A 16527-nucleotide genomic window follows, 5' to 3' on the forward strand; every position below is an offset into this window, starting at 1 on the left:
AAATCGAAAGAAAAAAATTGACAAAAAAGAACAAAAAACAAAAGATGAGAAAACGTACAAAAAAAGTAATCAAATGAAACGAAAAGAATGAAAAAAAAAAAAGATTTAAATGAAATAGTTAGAGATTAGGCGAGGTGCCATTTCTAGAGGGAAGCTCCGCGGGCAGCTCGCCAAAGAACTTTTGCAGAAGACTAAATAAACTGATATATACACGAATACATGATATATATGGCGACCCAGTCCTGTATATATTTGTATATGTATATTTTTTACAGCATTCAAATCGAAACTGTCTTTCAATTTGGTTGGGATCTAACAGACGCAAGGGGCTACGTGCCGTTTTAGATAGATTCAACATATTTGTGCCCAAATGCCCTTGGCATTGTCTCTGGCAAACGATTTATGCCTTGCCCACGCCTTGACTGGAAATTTATGGATATGTCATGCATCTGAGCACCCCTCCTCAGCTTCTTCCATATATTCATTGTTTCGCTTTCGATCGAAGTCAATGAGAACTGGAACTCATCAGTGGAGATGTCGAATCTAGTTATTCATAAGACTCATACATATAATCAAACGAATCTGATTCATTTCGAAAGTCGATCCTTGTTTAAAATGACCCTATCATCAACCATGCTCTAGAAAGTAGGCAATAGTAAACTTAAATCTTAGGATCAAAGGACCAAAACATTAAAAATGGGTTTGAAATTAATTAAGTTTAATTTAGATTAGTTTATTCTTCAGGATTACATAAAACTAACTAAATATAACAATAAAATATTTAGGTTATCTGAAGTTATTAAAAATTTTAAAATACAAAAAATGCTAAATTTTTTTTTTTGAACTGAAATATTTTTTGAGATTTGGTTTTGCTTCTGACAAATGGCTTCTGGAATTCTTAATTTCATCCTTCACGACACCCTTAATTTTCTTCGAGATTGTCATGGTCTCTATGGTTTCTCAGATTCAGCTACTAATGCCAAGGTCGGAGCCCAGTGATCAGTCGAATGGGGGGGTGGTAGGCGTTTTGGGGGAGGGATTTGGTTTGGCTTTGGGGGTTTGCACAATGCACATGGATAATCGTGTGAAGTATTCTTGGTCTTGGCTGATGGTAATATGCAATTATGCAAAGTGCAAGTTCAACGGAAAAGGCCATGGTTTCGTTTCGTTTTGGTTTTTTTTGCTTTGTTTGTCGCGTCCATTGTCTCCCTGGCTGAGATTAGTGGCTCTGTGGCGGAGAAGCCACCCACTTCCACCCACTCCCACTCCCGGTTCCCATTCATCACAATCATAATTTTCAGCTTCATTTGCTCGGTGTACATTGCTTGCGGTTTTTCGTTTCATTTGGTTCGTTTTAGTTTTCAGCTAACAGGCCCGCTGTTCAATTATAATTAAATCTGTTTGTAAATATAATTGGTGGGCGTGCGACTGCCATGAATGATGCAAGATTGCTATTGCTGTTGAGCGTGATTTGCTATTGCAAATTAGAACAACGAGTAATGGCAACGCCCCAGGAAAATGTTAGCTGTCTAAGCTTGGAATTGGTTCTTCCCTTCGAACGCACAGCAAGAAAAGGGTAAATTTAAGTTCAAATACAATCAACATTTGCTAAATTATTGGGAAATAATTTAAATATCTCTAAATCTTATTATCTTATTATCTATTATATCTAAACTATTTATATCTTAATCAAATAGGTATACTTATATACTCTTTGTACTTTGTTTGTGTTCTTGTGTTTTTGGTTATGCTTAAAACTTATAAAGCGAATACGTTTTTTTTTAATTGTTCATATCGGTTTTAAAAATAAATAATAAACCGAATTTAAGAATAAATTTAAGTGAATTTCGTGCATTTTTTTTTTTAGAATTTTTTTTTGTTCCCAATAATAGTTACAAAAAAAGTTCTCAACGTATTCGAGCTACTATTTTATTTCTTTATAATTTATCACATTATTAGAGGTAAATGTTTTTAAATTTCTTTGTTGTTGTGCTATTTTATACTGATTCGTATGTGCGGCGGTGCCCAAGATATGGTGCTTTTGCATTGGAGGCTACCACTTACCGAGAGATTCACGGACTGCCCGTGTAATAGGCTTTTAGGCCTCGGCATTAAAGAATCATTGTCTCAGTGGGGTAAAAACTCCCAGGCCATCGCCAAATGTACACCCATGGCCAAGTCAAGTCATCGCAGTCGTTGCCTCAGAGCTTCCAGTCAGTTAACACTTTTCACATGCCCGGCGGGTCGAACAATGTGGCCCCACTCATATACCTACAACCAATATCTATACTCATATGGGGGCGGTATGACACCGACAACCGACAACCGACAACAACAGCACAGGCTTCAGTATCGACAACTATTTTGACATATTTTTTACATATCTATGGATGAGTATCGTCATACTATTGGCACATATCTGCATCTGTAACTGGATGAATGGTCTGGGCTACTTTGGTAAAATCGATTGTACTCCTCAATTGAGTAGCTTTTCAAAAAAGCATATTACTAAAACTGTGGCTTCTGTAATTTCCAGTTCAAAAACAGTCACTTTGGTTTCAAATTTTTAAAAAGTTCGAAGGGTAAATCCGAATTCATTTATAAACATTTAATTAGAACCAACAAAATTTTAATCAAGATGAAATATATATTAAAATTTTTACAGAAATGTATTGTACTTTATGTGTGTATTAAAAAAACAAAAAAATTAGTTCTAAATTATTCTTTATTTTCTATGTCGCTAATTTTTCTATCTTCTGACAAAGTAATGTTTTGGCAGTCATTCAACCCATTAAAAAGTGCCACTTTGGACCGTTAGATATTAGAAATGTGTCAACCGTGGGGATATATTGTTTACATGGAGTGCAAAGCTCTTGGCCAAAACTCTCTAAGTGGTCACCCCCCCAGCAATTGACAATTGTCACCTTTGTTGACCAAAATCGAACATTTAGATCCGTTTTGGGTTTCTCTTCAATTTTGGTTGGCCAAAATAGTGCCTGGAAAGTGAAAACCAAACTGAGATTTAGTTAACTGAACAGCGTTTTGACACTCTCGAAATGAGTCACGTACTAGCCTCAATATTTATCTAACTAAATCGTTCGTTCCACTGGACTTGAATGATCGGTGTTTTTCGTGCTTAGTGCTGTGGGGTTTGCTATTTTGTGTTTTATGTTGGCCAATTACCCGTTCCAGGGTCAAGTTAATGATTCAATTAGCATTTGTCATCATTGTTATTGTTATTGTTGCTCCTGAGCTGTGTGGTATAATTGATCCTCAGATCGTGGGAATATTTATAATGATGTGTGATCAGCCGCACACGCCCTTCTAGCCTAATATACAGATCAATAGAGCGTTAGTGACTGGAGGGGAGTACCAGTTTTTTGTTGTCTTTTTAAACAAAGCATTTTTTATGTTTTTTTTTTTTTTAAATGTTAAGTCACAGTTAGTCACTCAAATCGTTTAATTTAAAGATGAGGAGAGGTCCTTTTTATAAAAAAAGAAGAAAATATTGTAAAGAGTAAGTATGTATTTTGTGATAAGACAAGTGTTTCCACATACAAACATTAAGATCAAATAAACAAAAGGCTAAATTTGATTTCAATTGATATAGTTTTTATACTTTTATATGTATGTGTCTAATAAAAAGGAAGCTACTTTCAAAAAATTCTATATATGAAATGCTTATACGGCTATGTTTTTGATATTAATAATAATAATAAGAAATGTTATTATCTAAATAAAATCGAACTTTTTATTCATGTGAAAAATTAAATTTTAAAATCCATAATTTGTGCTTAAAAAAAAACAATATGCTGGGTGACTAAGCCAAGACCCTTAACCATATATTTTGACCAGTGGCTCGTGGCATGCGTCATAAATGGCAAAACAAAATAACACTATGAGATGAGATGCAGCATTGGTCTAAGCCACTGGGCTCCAACTTCGCTGGCGTCTCTCACTGGCTGGGATGATGGGGATTGGAATCGGTGGGTATAAAAGCCAGCGCTGGGCCGGCACTGAAATCATTAGACAAGTGTCGATCGGCGCGTGCGCAACAGAGTTTTAGAGGAGCAGTGAGCCACCAGCATACAGTGAACACCACAAGCAGGCAACCACAACATGAAGTGCTTTGTAAGGAGTCGTCAAAGGATCACTCTTGGATTACAATCCTCTGACTTGTGCTGTTAATGGAAACAACATCATAGAAAACAGTTTTAATACAGTGATCCAAAGTTTATAAAGTGTGTTTTAACAATTTTTAAAGTTCCATTTTTTTTAATTTTTTTTTTATTGAACAATTGTCATTTGAGTAACCACAATAATTATAAAGTCATTTAGATTAGGTTACAAGCATTTTTTAAAATATTTATTATTAAATTCATAAATTTTTTTTTTTATTAAAAATATTTTCAAAAAATATTTTTATGAATACCATATTTTGTAGAGGTAAAACATAATTTTAAAATTTTGGTAATGATGTTGATTTTTAGTGGCCATTGGTTGGTAATCCAAAGAAAAAAGCATGAATTTTCCAATTGGAAATACTCTATTATAAATAACCCCCTATGGCATGTGGCATTTAATCTCCGTGTAGTTGATCCTGATAGCGACCAGCCTGGTGCTGAGTGCCTGGGCCCAGGACGCGGCGGAGGCTGACCTGGAGCAGGTGGCATCGGCATCGGCTCCGGCAGCGGTGGCAGTCGAGGATCAGGTGGGCGCCGCCAGCAGCTATGCGCCGCTGCAGGATAAGAAGCAGGAGAAGCGCTATGTTGGTGGATACGGTGGCTACGGTGGCTACGGTGGGGCAGGATACGGCGGCGGCTATGGAGCAGGATACGGCGGCGGATATGGCGCTGGCTATGGCGGCTATGGCTCTGCCTTGGGAGCGGGTTACGGCGGAGCCTACGGCAGTGGCGTTGGCGTTGATAGCTACTACAATCCGTACAGCTCGCGCTCGCTGGGTGGATTAGGTGAGGGTGAGCGTGGGATGAAAGGGACTTCCGGCAACCAGGACATCCTTATAACATTCACTTTCCTCATTTCCTCAGATGGCGCTGCAGTGGCCGGATACGGTGGCTATGGATCCGCTCTGGGCGGCTATGGATCTGCACTGGGTGGCTATGGATCCGCTTTGGGTGGCTATGGATCGGGACTGGGCGGCTATGCTGGCTCCTACAACTCAAATCCCTATGCGCTGTCCTACTACAATGGCAGGCTGGGCGCCGGAGCCGGAGGCACTGGCTATCCGTACTACAATACCCGGTTCGGAGCCGGCGGCTATCCGTCCAGCTACTATACGAGCAACTACGGCAACAGCGTGGTGGGCGGCGGCTTGGGCGCCCTGGGCGGAGTGCCGCCCATCGGATCCGGCTACAACTACGGATCCGGCATCTCGGGCACCGTCTACTAGACGACGAACGGCGCTGACTGACCGCCGGCGCAACCCAACGTTCAAGATCTAAGCTAGTTGAATTTATTTTTTTTTTTTTTACCTTCGATATTTTTTCTAACTTTATTTTTATTAAAAGATGCTATAAAAAGAAAATCATAAGTAGAACTAATTGAAATCTCATTGGGATGGAGGCGGGTAGGAGCCATGCTTGTCCTTGATCACCCAGAAGGAGTCCACGATGGCGCCGTCTTGGTCATCGGACACCTGCTCAAAGTGAAGATGGGTGCCATTGTGGGCCTTCAGGCGGGTGTAGCCATAGTCCTGTGGATATAAGAACCTCATTAATATAGTCTAACTCTCAATTAGGGTATACAAATTCCAGCTTAGACAACTGAAGGTTGAGGATGGTATAAAACGGCCTGCAAATCTGCTAAGAATTGTCTTAAATTTACACATTATAATTAATTTCAATTAAATATATACAAAATTCAAAACAAGACGATGAAAAAAAAATATATAAAGAAATAAGTACGCAGTTTAGTTAAAGCCAAAATATTGTATAAATACTTAGGCGATTTATATGTATAACTTTGTTATTTGTGAGTATTCTAAAGAATTCGCGGATTCACTTATGACTTGTTTAAGAATTACAATGAAATAGTAAGTGTGAAAGTGAAGGCCATATTGGATCATTTCAAATGATTATTATTTGTTAGATTCTTGTAGCTTACTAATTTCTTTATTTAAATGATATTGATATTGCCCTATTGATGTCAAGAAAACATGCTTTAGAAATCTGTATTAATTAAGAGTTTTTGCTTGCACACTTGCATATGCTCCTATAAACTTAAGGTTTAATATTACTTTACTACTGTGACTAATAGTTCATCTAATCAGCAATCTGGGTGGCCAAAGCTATCATACCTGTGACAGTTGATTGACTTACGTTGCTGTGGAAGGCGTTCCAAGCGGGCAAAGCGTGTGAGAAGGGTTCGCGCTCCTCACTGCAGCCGGCGGAACCGGTGATGATCTGAATGGGTGCCTTGGGATTCGTGTACGGCGCCTCGGCACTGCCATTGTACACCTTGAAGTTGTAAATTGGCCACAGGCGAGTGTAGAAATGCTCGTGCGCAAAGATCTCCACATCGACGCCATGCTTGAAGAACAGATCCTCCAGGCCGAACCACTTCAGCATGGGCAGACCCTGGCGGATGTACGTCTCCAAGTCGGCATTGCAATCGTACTCCTTGTCGTCGCTGCAGTACATCGGTCGATGGCCGTACGTAATGATCCACGGTCGCTTGGCCCGATTCTCGGGTAGATTGGCTTCGGCCAGGTCGCGTTCCAGCCATTCGAACTGCTTGGTCAGCAGCTTGAAGCCATAGCTGAGGAAATAGTAGACCTCCGTGGAGAAGGACACAAAGTGCACGGGTCCCAGGTTAAAGCTGTACCACAGGCTGTCCGTATTGCCGGGCATGTTGAAACGGGCACGATAGTTGGAGAAGTTGCTGTGCGAAAAGAAGGTTCGAAATTTCAGGGAGTTACAAATTTATAACACAAATTTTAGGTTAAATATTTTAATTATACGTCCTTAAAATTTGAAGACCATCCAAACAAAATTGACAAAGATATTGATAAATTTAACAGGCTTTTTTAAAACCTTAAAATTTATTTTTAAGTAGTTTGATTTTTTTTGTTTAAAAAATTATGTTAAAAATTGGAAAAAAACATGTTGATTGTTAAACATTTTGTAAAAAATTCATATTTTTATAAATTTTGCGATTGAAGACACATTTATGGGGTCTTAACAACTTTGGTCACCGCTAAGCAGAACCAGAAAAAGTAATTTAAGGATTAAGGATTAAGGATTAATTACTCACTACTTCTCCTCGTGATTGCCTGGACAGACCATGTAGGGCACATAGGCAGCCACCGACTCGATTTGGCGCATAAAGGCATCGCCTACGGCCGCATTCGCAGTGTCCATGTCGTAGGCAAAGTCACCCACATGGATGATGGCGTCGTACATGCCGCGCTCCGTGTCCTGCTGAAGGCGACCCATCGACTGGGCATTCTCGTTGCCCATGTCCCCGAAGATGGCCAACGATGGTGACCACTTCTCGCCCGCCGGCGGCGTTTTGAAGCTGAACACCGTCGACCAGCCCAGCGGACTGCCGCAGCTGTACTCGTACCGGGTGTCCGGCTCCAGATCCTTCAGCACCACATTGTGGATGAACTGGATGCGGGCCTTCTTTCCGCCGTCCACGAATCGCTGCCAGGTGCCGTTCACCGTGGTCAGCTTGTCGGTGAGATAGTTCCGGCCAAAGTTAACCACCGAGGCATTGGGGGAGCCACGCGTCGACCAGGTCACCACAATGTCACGGAGATTGTCTATAACGAAATTAACCAGCTGCGATTATAACATACAACGAATTTATTCTTAAAATAGCAGCGATCATGAAGGGTTTTATATTTTATTATATATCTTCTTGGAATGTGTTTTATACCTACAAATTTATTTATTCAGTATTTTAATTTGGACAAATAAAGAATGGATTGTTTAAGGACCAAAAAAATTATTTTAAATAAATGTATATTATAAAATGGAATAAAAAAAAGACCCGACTAGGAGTATCTAAAAGAGAAATATATTAAATAAAAAAGACCAGCGATTTAAAGGAATCCTGTTCCCAAACTTCCGAGTCTTGAATTCCTAATGAAATAGTTTTTATTGCTTTTATACCTTAAACCACAAAAATCAACAATAAGTGTATTTCTTATTATTGCGTTATCCTGAAAATGTATGAAAACATAATAATACTTTCTTTTTATGTTGAAGTTCAATTAAATTATTGTTGTTGTTGTTATTTGAAAAGTAAGTCCCCTCTGAATTAAAAAAACACAGCATTGTCATAATCATTCTCACTCGTCGGTGGTTTATTTGTATATTTGTATATTCCAATTACATTTGGTAAGAGTATGTATAATATAGTCATATGTAATTTTAAAATATATATGGCGTCCGCTAAGTACTTTTAATACAGGACGGTGTTTTTTTTTGGTCCGCTTACTGCAAATGTGAGAGACTTCGTAGGTAGTTGTGCCCGATTTGAATATAAATAAATACTGCAGCGAATTTATAACACTGAAATTTCAGTTGAGATCCGAACTGGGAATGGGATCGTATGGGCCATGCTTGTCCTTGATCACCCAGAAGCGATCGATGACCTCGCCCTTCTTGTCATCGGACACCTGCTCAAAGTACAGATGCGTACGGTTGTGGGCCTTCAGCCGGAGATAACCAAAGTCCTGGCTGTGAAAGGCGCTCCACGGAGGCATGCGCTTGAAGAACGGCTCCCTACCCTCGTGGTTGCCGGCAGCCCCCGAAATGATGTGTATGGGGGCACCCGGATTCACATACGGCTCGGTCAGCGATCCGTTCAGCACCGTATAGTTGTACATGGGCCACATGCGCTCGTAGCAGTGCTCGTGGGCCCACAGTTCCACGTCCACGCCGTACTGATAGAAGAGCGGCTCCAGTCCAAAGAAGTCCAGCATGGGCAGTCCCTTGCGCACAATGGTCTCGTGATTGGCACAATCGTCTCCGTTGTCATTGCTGCAGTACATGGGCCGATGGCCGTACGTGATGATCCATGGGCGCTTCTGCCGATTCTCCGGTTTGTTCGCCTCAATCAAGTCCCGCTCCAGCCAGTCGTACTGCATCACGATCTGCTTGAGCCCGAACTGGGTGAAGTAGTAGACCTCCGTGCTGAAACCGATGAAGTGCACCGGACCCAGGTCAAAGCTATAGAACATGTTATCCGATCCACCCGGCATGCTGAACCGATTGATGTAGTGCGAGAAGTTGCTGTGGGATCGAAGGGGAAAGTCCTAGTATTAGACTAGCTGATCACCATGCCATCACCGAAGTTCTCTCTTAAATTTAAAACACTGTCTTTGCACTATCAAATATTAGTGAAAATCTATCTGATCTAGTTCATTTTTAGCGTCAAATATATTTCTATGGCTTAGTTATGACTTACTTTAAAAATATTAAAAGTTCTTAGGCCAGACGAAAAAAATTTGTTTTGATTAGAATTTTTTTTCCAACTCAAAGTCAACTTTGGATTTAAGTCTTAAGCAAAGAACTGGTCAAATGTCAAAACTTATTAATCAAGTAAATTATATGTGACTTGCCACTGCAATGGTTTCTACTAATCCCAATAAATATTCAAAAAGTCTCAAAAAAGGCACACTTTAGAAATGATTTTTTAAAAAAGAATTTAAAAAAATACTTTCAACAAAAAGATTTCAGAAATATTTTCAAATTAAATATGAATTTCTGGTTAATTGTTCTATACCACTAATTGGCGCCCAACGTTTGGACGTTATCCTTGCCTTTTGGTCGGCCACTTACTACTTCTCCTCGTGATTGCCCACGCACACCATATAGGGAACGTAGGCGGCTATGGTCTCCACCTGGCGCATGAACTCATCGCCGACCTCCCCGTTCTGCGAGTCCATGTCGTAGGCGAAGTCTCCTACATGGATGATGGCGTCGTACAGGCCACGTTGCGTTTCACGCTGCAGCGCTGGAAGGGATGCCGCATTGACAACACCCATGTCCCCGTAGATGGCCAGCGAGGGCGACCAGTCGCCATGGTCGAAACGCGTCCGGAACCAATAGGTGGCGGACCAGCCCAGCTCACTGCCGCAGTGGTACAGGTAGGTGGTGTTGGGTTTCAGGTGCGACAGCGTCACCTGCGATCGGATAAAGTCAGGTTGGATGTTGAAGGTGTCGATTGTGTTCCACGGAAAGCCTCCTTATGAGTCTCTACCACCGCCTTTTTCTTATATTTCTATATGTTTGCCTTATTGATGATTCATTTAAGTATAATACATAAATTCGCGATACTATTTGTTTGGACATATAACGAATGAAAAATATCAATGCTTGATATGTAATTGATACAAATATTTTAAAAAGGCAACATAATAAGAGTCCCTCAAGAGTCAAAGAAATTATGGATTACTAGTTTGATTTAGTTTTAAACACAACAGTAAAAGTAGTAAAATAAATTATTCGGCTGTAATACAGTCATCAGACTAACAACTTGAGGCTAGTGGTCATAGGTTGAGGGGTTTCAATCGGAACTCTTAGTGCGGGAATTACTCACACGATGGATGTATTGGGTGGCCTTTTTGGCTCCGCCGTCCACGAATTTCGTGGGCATCTGCGCCGCCTTCGCCCTTTGCTGCAGTCCATCGATGCCGAACTCGCAAATCGATTCGTTGGTGTTGTCGCGCGTATTCCAGGTGACGACAATATCGAGCACGGTTTCTGCAGGAGCACACTGATTAACTTGAGGTTTAACACTTCGAATGTCACGTACCCAGTTGACAAAAAAAAAAATTCTGAGCCCACAACGATCCAATAAACCAAAATAAATATCGTCAGCAATTAAAAAATGTATTACTGCTGCGACTTAAACAAAGTTTTGCGAAAATTGGTAATCGAAGCACTTTTTCATTAAAACTGAAAGAGTCAAAGTTTGCTTTTAAGTTCTCCAATGGAAATGCATTTTACACCATTCAACAAGAATATTTGATAGTTCAAGCCATTTATTGTGAAGATACTAAGTATATAATCAACAATTAGTAAATAGTCGAATTGCCTGGACTATTAATACACCCGGTACTTGGATTTAATGTAGTTTTTGGGAATGGACTCACTCGTGGTGGAAAAGCCATATTTTAATACACAGAAAATATTCCTAAGAACCAAATAATAAAAATTTTATGTTATACGAGCATAACATAAGTTATTTAAAAGAAAAAATTAAAAAATTATCCTAACCGGTGATATACCTGAGCTTAAATATCGAATTATAAAATGGCTAAGTCAGAAGTCGACAAGTAGTTAAAATTGTACTTTTATGTGTATTTATAACTTTCTGAGAGTAATGATGGTGAAATATTTGTGTTTTCACTTTTAGAAGTGAGACACTTCTTGTTTTTTGGCAATAAAACCAGGTAAATATACCAAATGGCTAGGTTTGTTTTTAAAAGCCATAAAACTGCTCAAGTGGCTGATGATATTGACAACATATCTAGACATATATTGAACCCGAGTACCAGTTGTAAAACTCAAAGTTGCATACAAAGCAGATAAGAGACCAAGTATAAACTCAAGGTAGACTAGCTAAGTATGCAACTTCAAGATAAATGCACTTAAAAGCGCATGGTTAATGTGTAAATGCTGAGATTGTAAAATTGGCTAAGTAAAAAGTGTAGTTTTTTCCGGGCTGGGGCTGATATATGTAATTGGATAAGGAATGTGCTGCCACGCTTATTGCTACAGTTTGTGATCGAATCAGATTGAGACGAATTTGCGCTACTAATACTGCCAGTTGCTATTGATGCGTGTGATGCCTGAAGACTCCTCTAGCTTGGATTGGATTGGTTCGGGTATGATCGTCTCAGTTCGATTGGACGGGCGAATCCTCAATTTTGGTAGCTGCCGTGCTTGGATTTCACCAACCAGAAGTCATCGATGATGGCTCCATCCTGATCGTCCGACACCTGTTCGAAGTGCAGGTGGGTGCGATTGTGGGCCTTGAGCCGCGTGTAACCATAATCCTGGCTATGAAACGCACTCCACTCGGGTATCTTGCCCTTGAAGGGCTCCCGTCCCTCCTTGCAGCCGGCTGATCCGGTGACAATGTGCACAGGGGCACGTGGATCCTCGTACGGTGATTCCTTCAGCGTTCCATTGCGCACCTCGTAGTCGTAAATGGGCCAGAGTCGCTCGTAGGAGTGCTCGTGCGCCCAAATGGCCACGTCCACGCCGAACTCGAAGAGCAGCGGCTCCAGTCCGAACATGTGGACAAAGGGCCAACCGACCCGGGTGAGCGTCTCCGAGTGGGTGCAGTCGTTGTCGTTCTCGTTGCTGCAATACATGGGCCGATGGCCGTAGATGATGATCCACGGACGCTTGCTCCGATTCTCTGGCAGATTGGCCTTGGCCAGATCCTCGCGCAGCCATTCGAACTGAAAGACCAGAGGCTTCAGGCCATAGTTGAGGAAATAGTAGACCTCCGTGCTGATGCCCACGAAGTGAACGGGTCCCAGGTCGAAGCTGTAGAACAAGTTATCCGTGCCGCCTGGCATGCTGAAGCGGGCGCGATAGTTCGAGAAATTGCTGCAACACGAACGATTAGAGCCTGCTCCTGGGAACTACTCTCTCTCTCTTCTACTGCTCCTACTCACAACTTTTCCTCATGATTGCCGGGCACCACCATATATGGTAGATAGGCGGCCACCGTCTCGATCTGCCGCATAAACTCATCCCCCACGCGCGCATTGTTCGAGTTCATGTCGTAGGCGAAGTCACCCACATGGATGATGGCATCGTACATGCCGCGTTGCGTCTCCTCCTGCAATCGGGCCAGGGACTGGGCATTCTCGTTGCCCATATCCCCGTAGATGGCCAGCGACGGAGACCAGTCGACCGAGGCGGAGGGCACTGTGCGAAACTGGAAGATCGCCGACCAGCCAAAGGCACTGCCGCAATGGTAGGCATACGTGGCGTTCGGCTCCAGATTGCTAAGCGTCACCTAAGCGAAGTAAACTTTGAGTTTCTATCTCTCTGATCTCCCTAAACCGATTTCGAAGTGGGTCGATTGTGTTGTGTTGGTTTTTATAAGCATTATACGAGTATGTTTAAACTCACAAAACTAATGTGCTATTCCGATTCCATGTCCAATCTAAGGTTCAATGAACGATAACCATTTAAGTTTTGTTTTATAGTAAATAAACTGATTAACCTCTAGATTTTGAAGCCAAATAAACAAAAATAAAAACGATAACGGCCAGACATACCTACTTAGTATGTTTTATTCCCTCTATTTCTATTTATTGAGCATAATTGTATTGCAGCTTTTGATAATATTATTAAAACATTATATTTTGCAAACCCAATTACTTTATCTTTATTCTAACTATTGTTTTACAATTTAGTTAAGAATATACTTGTCTTTGATAAAATAACTAAAGCGTATTTAATTTAAAAGAAGCAAAAAAAAGCTTAGATTTACAACCAAACTTAAATTGACCTGTTGATGTTTTGTATAAAAAAAAAAAAACTTTGGTAAATAATTAAACATAAGAACTACCTATCAAATTTATAGAGTTATGTTTTAATTTGAGGAGTAAAGTTTCCTAATAAACAAAAATAAATATTGAGCCAAGCCTTTGTCTAAATCGCTTTCCCATACAAAAAAAGGGTCCTTCGAGCCGGATATACTGTTTGAAGACCTGAAGAAATCACCATCCAACACTATATCGACCCACTGATTTCGGTTAGGTTCACTGTCATACCCTGTGGATGAACTGCGTGGCCTGTTTGCGGCCGCCGTCCACGAACTTGGTGGCCGTGCCACTGGCGTGTTGGGTGAGTCTGGCCTGTCCGGCCACAAGCTGACCGTACTCCACCACGCTGGCCGCACTAACTTCCGAATCCGGCGGCAGGCTGCGCGTGGACCAAGTGACGACTATCTCGCTATCGGTGCGTTCTGGTCCAGATCAAAGCGGATATCGGGGAACGGGAGAGCGGAAAAGAAAAACAAACTTGAGCAATTTCGTTTGGCCAAAATTGTGATGCGATTCAAATAAAAGGACAACAAACAATCGCCCTGTTTCCAATTACAATTTTTAGTCAACTTGGCACAAATGTTGATTGATTTTACAGATCAATCTGCAATGTGCTGTTTTTTTTTAAGATTTCAATCAAAAATAGATACTTAAATACATTTTTATGTGAGTTTTTCGAATTTAAATAATATAAATATTAGTTATACTGAAAACGGAGTTTGCACTCTCATTTTTATCATATAATTGAATTAGTTTTTTTTACAAAACAAATGTAAATTGGTTTTTATTCTGTAACGGGAGCAGGGTCGGGGATTCATTGAAGACCAAATGTTATTTTAGAATACTCTATTTATGATTTGTTTTTCTGCTAAGCTCTTTTGTTTTTGTTTCTTATCGCCTCCCCAGAAAAACTAGAACACAAAGCACATATGACGATCTTCACCCTTATCGGTAATGGGGCCCCACAGGGAGCCAAAGTCTATGACTCGTTTCTGGATTTCAATTTGCTTGCCTTCCGAATGCATTTCAGGGTTTCTATGTACGTTTGCCAATGCCCACCTTATCGTACAATATAGCTGCACCCGATAAAGAGGATTAAAGCTATTTTTGGGGGAGTCACCAAAATACGACTTTATTTGTTCGACAATCACATCACATAACGATCAAGTTTAAGGTTAACTCAATCATATTTGCACAAAAATATATATATAACGTTGTTAATCTGTTTACCTTTTTATCAGGATTGTCGAATTTATTCATAATGATCATTTACAAATGATCACAGATAATTGGAAATTAACCAAAACTTATCTGATACTTTTGATCTCAAAAATCTTAATTTATAGAGTATAAAATATATTATCAATTAAAAATTCAAAAATTTTATTTACTACACAAATCTTTGTTAATGTAACCAATATGTAATCTCTTAATGGGAAATTCTGGGCTCTTAACAAGCCACACAAATTGTTGTCCTCAAAAACTAGTATTGCTGACTTTTACAATTGTTTGGATGTATGGAAATGTTAGAAAAGCTGAAGATGCTGACCACTTTTATAACTGATAATGCATTTGTTTTGGGAATAATGGAACTTCCTGGTTTTTTTCTACTTCCTCTGCTCTACTTCCTATTTGGCATTTTTGAAGATAACGAAATAAAATTGTTTATAAAACATAAAAATGCCCAAAAAAAAGTACAGCTTTGATACCAGCTTTTTTAAACAATTTTTTGTTATAACTAAGCTAATAGAAACCGTTTTGTGAAATAATTTAAATGAATAAAAAAAATTTCCGTGCGAAAATCATAAAATAACCATTTGGATTATAAATTGTAAACGCATTTGCAATCATAAGAAGGGATGAGTCTTGACTCGAAAGCTTCTTAATGGAGACAGTTAATCTGGGTGGGATCGATAATACTACTGATATCAAACGATAAACGCCCGGCAATTGCGCACTTGTATCGTCGTATTACACATATATATACAGGTTTCTCATATACTATGTATATAGCAGCATTTCAAATAGAAATTTATGTTTAAAATGTCAATTTTATTTTAAATTTTATAATTTAGATTTAAGTAAAAATTATATAAAAATATGAATACATGGAGCCCTACGCTTTAACCATCTTATCTGAACAAATGTATAACTAATGATTCAACATTATTATTTAATTATATGGAAATGTTTTATATTATATATAAATTTCAATAGAACCCACTACCGTGTTTCTTTCGGTGTGGAACACACGAATGCAACTGTACAGGTATTTTACATAACGCCAAAATCGAAGCACTCACCTCCAAAGGCCAGATGCACTTGCTCCGGCTGATAGTGGACAATGTTGACCTCCTCGGTGGACACCTGTGCGAATCCCAGGGCGACCAGAACTGCCAGTTGCAGTGCAAAGTGCAGGCGCTGCATTTTGGCTGATTGTTATTGTTCCTCGATGGGTCACAAAAGCAATAACATTGCCTAATCACAACTGCGTCGTTGTCAATGTTGTTCACAAACCGATGGGGAATTGATTTGGAAAGCTGCAAACTCGACAAATTCGCTTGCGGGAACAACAAAAAATGAGCAAAATATGGAAATATCCAGTACTTTATAGATCGCAGCAACAAAAACAATCCGGGAACAGTGTGACCTTGGCCGGCAAACATGCAAATACCAGAAATATCGATTGTTCGCAATGCCGCAACTATCGATAGGCTGCACTAGTTGAGCGCGCGTTTCAAACTCGTTTGTTATCTTTCTACAACGGATTTAGGTGTTTCGGAAACATATAGCAAAGCGGGAGATGTTGAAAATAAATTTTGAATAGACTTCAACTTGTTAAAACCGAGACTGGTTATAAAAATGGTTTTACAACGTTTTAACATTTAAATTCCTCATACAAAATATTTTAAGTTGTATTGCCATTAATGAGTTTTGTTATTAAACAAGCATGTGAAAATTTTTTAAAATCTACTATCAACTCA

The 16527-nt window shown here is 39.8% G+C and overlaps 2 protein-coding genes across 6 annotated transcripts; one reads left to right on the forward strand and one right to left on the reverse strand.

The window, feature by feature from the left end:
- Window positions 1–4012: 4012 nt before the first annotated feature.
- LOC108144521 (glycine-rich cell wall structural protein 2) lies at window positions 4013–5525 on the forward strand. Of its 2 annotated transcripts, none has more exons than XM_017269467.2 (3): window positions 4013–4131; window positions 4595–4976; window positions 5049–5525. In XM_017269467.2, the coding sequence occupies exons 1-3, from the start codon at window positions 4120–4122 to the stop codon at window positions 5408–5410; spliced, it is 756 nt and encodes a 251-aa protein (XP_017124956.1). In that variant the 5' UTR covers window positions 4013–4119; the 3' UTR covers window positions 5411–5525. The 2 variants fall into 2 exon arrangements, with proteins under 2 accessions (XP_017124956.1, XP_017124965.1); XM_017269476.2 differs by having other exon boundaries at window positions 4014–4131; window positions 4595–4970.
- On the reverse strand, window positions 5479–16196 carry LOC108144500 (acid phosphatase type 7). 4 transcript variants are annotated; one of them, XM_041708179.1, is made up of 5 exons: window positions 15847–16193; window positions 10570–10733; window positions 9810–10153; window positions 6339–6900; window positions 5479–5713 (listed from the first exon to the last, which is right to left on the reverse strand). In XM_041708179.1, the coding sequence occupies exons 1-5, from the start codon at window positions 15968–15970 to the stop codon at window positions 5570–5572; spliced, it is 1338 nt and encodes a 445-aa protein (XP_041564113.1). In that variant the 5' UTR covers window positions 15971–16193; the 3' UTR covers window positions 5479–5569. The 4 variants fall into 4 exon arrangements, with proteins under 4 accessions (XP_041564113.1, XP_017124942.1, XP_017124934.1 ...); XM_017269453.2 differs by lacking the exons at window positions 9810–10153; window positions 10570–10733 and adding an exon at window positions 7273–7783 and having other exon boundaries at window positions 5482–5713; window positions 15847–16191; XM_017269445.2 differs by lacking the exons at window positions 5479–5713; window positions 6339–6900 and adding an exon at window positions 8300–9260 and having other exon boundaries at window positions 15847–16194.
- Between the last annotated feature and the right edge of the window lie 331 nt (window positions 16197–16527).

The sequence above is a fragment of the Drosophila elegans genome, unplaced genomic scaffold, assembly GCF_018152505.1.
Source record: "Drosophila elegans isolate 14027-0461.03 unplaced genomic scaffold, ASM1815250v1 contig_149, whole genome shotgun sequence".
Classification (NCBI taxonomy): domain Eukaryota; kingdom Metazoa; phylum Arthropoda; class Insecta; order Diptera; family Drosophilidae; genus Drosophila; species Drosophila elegans.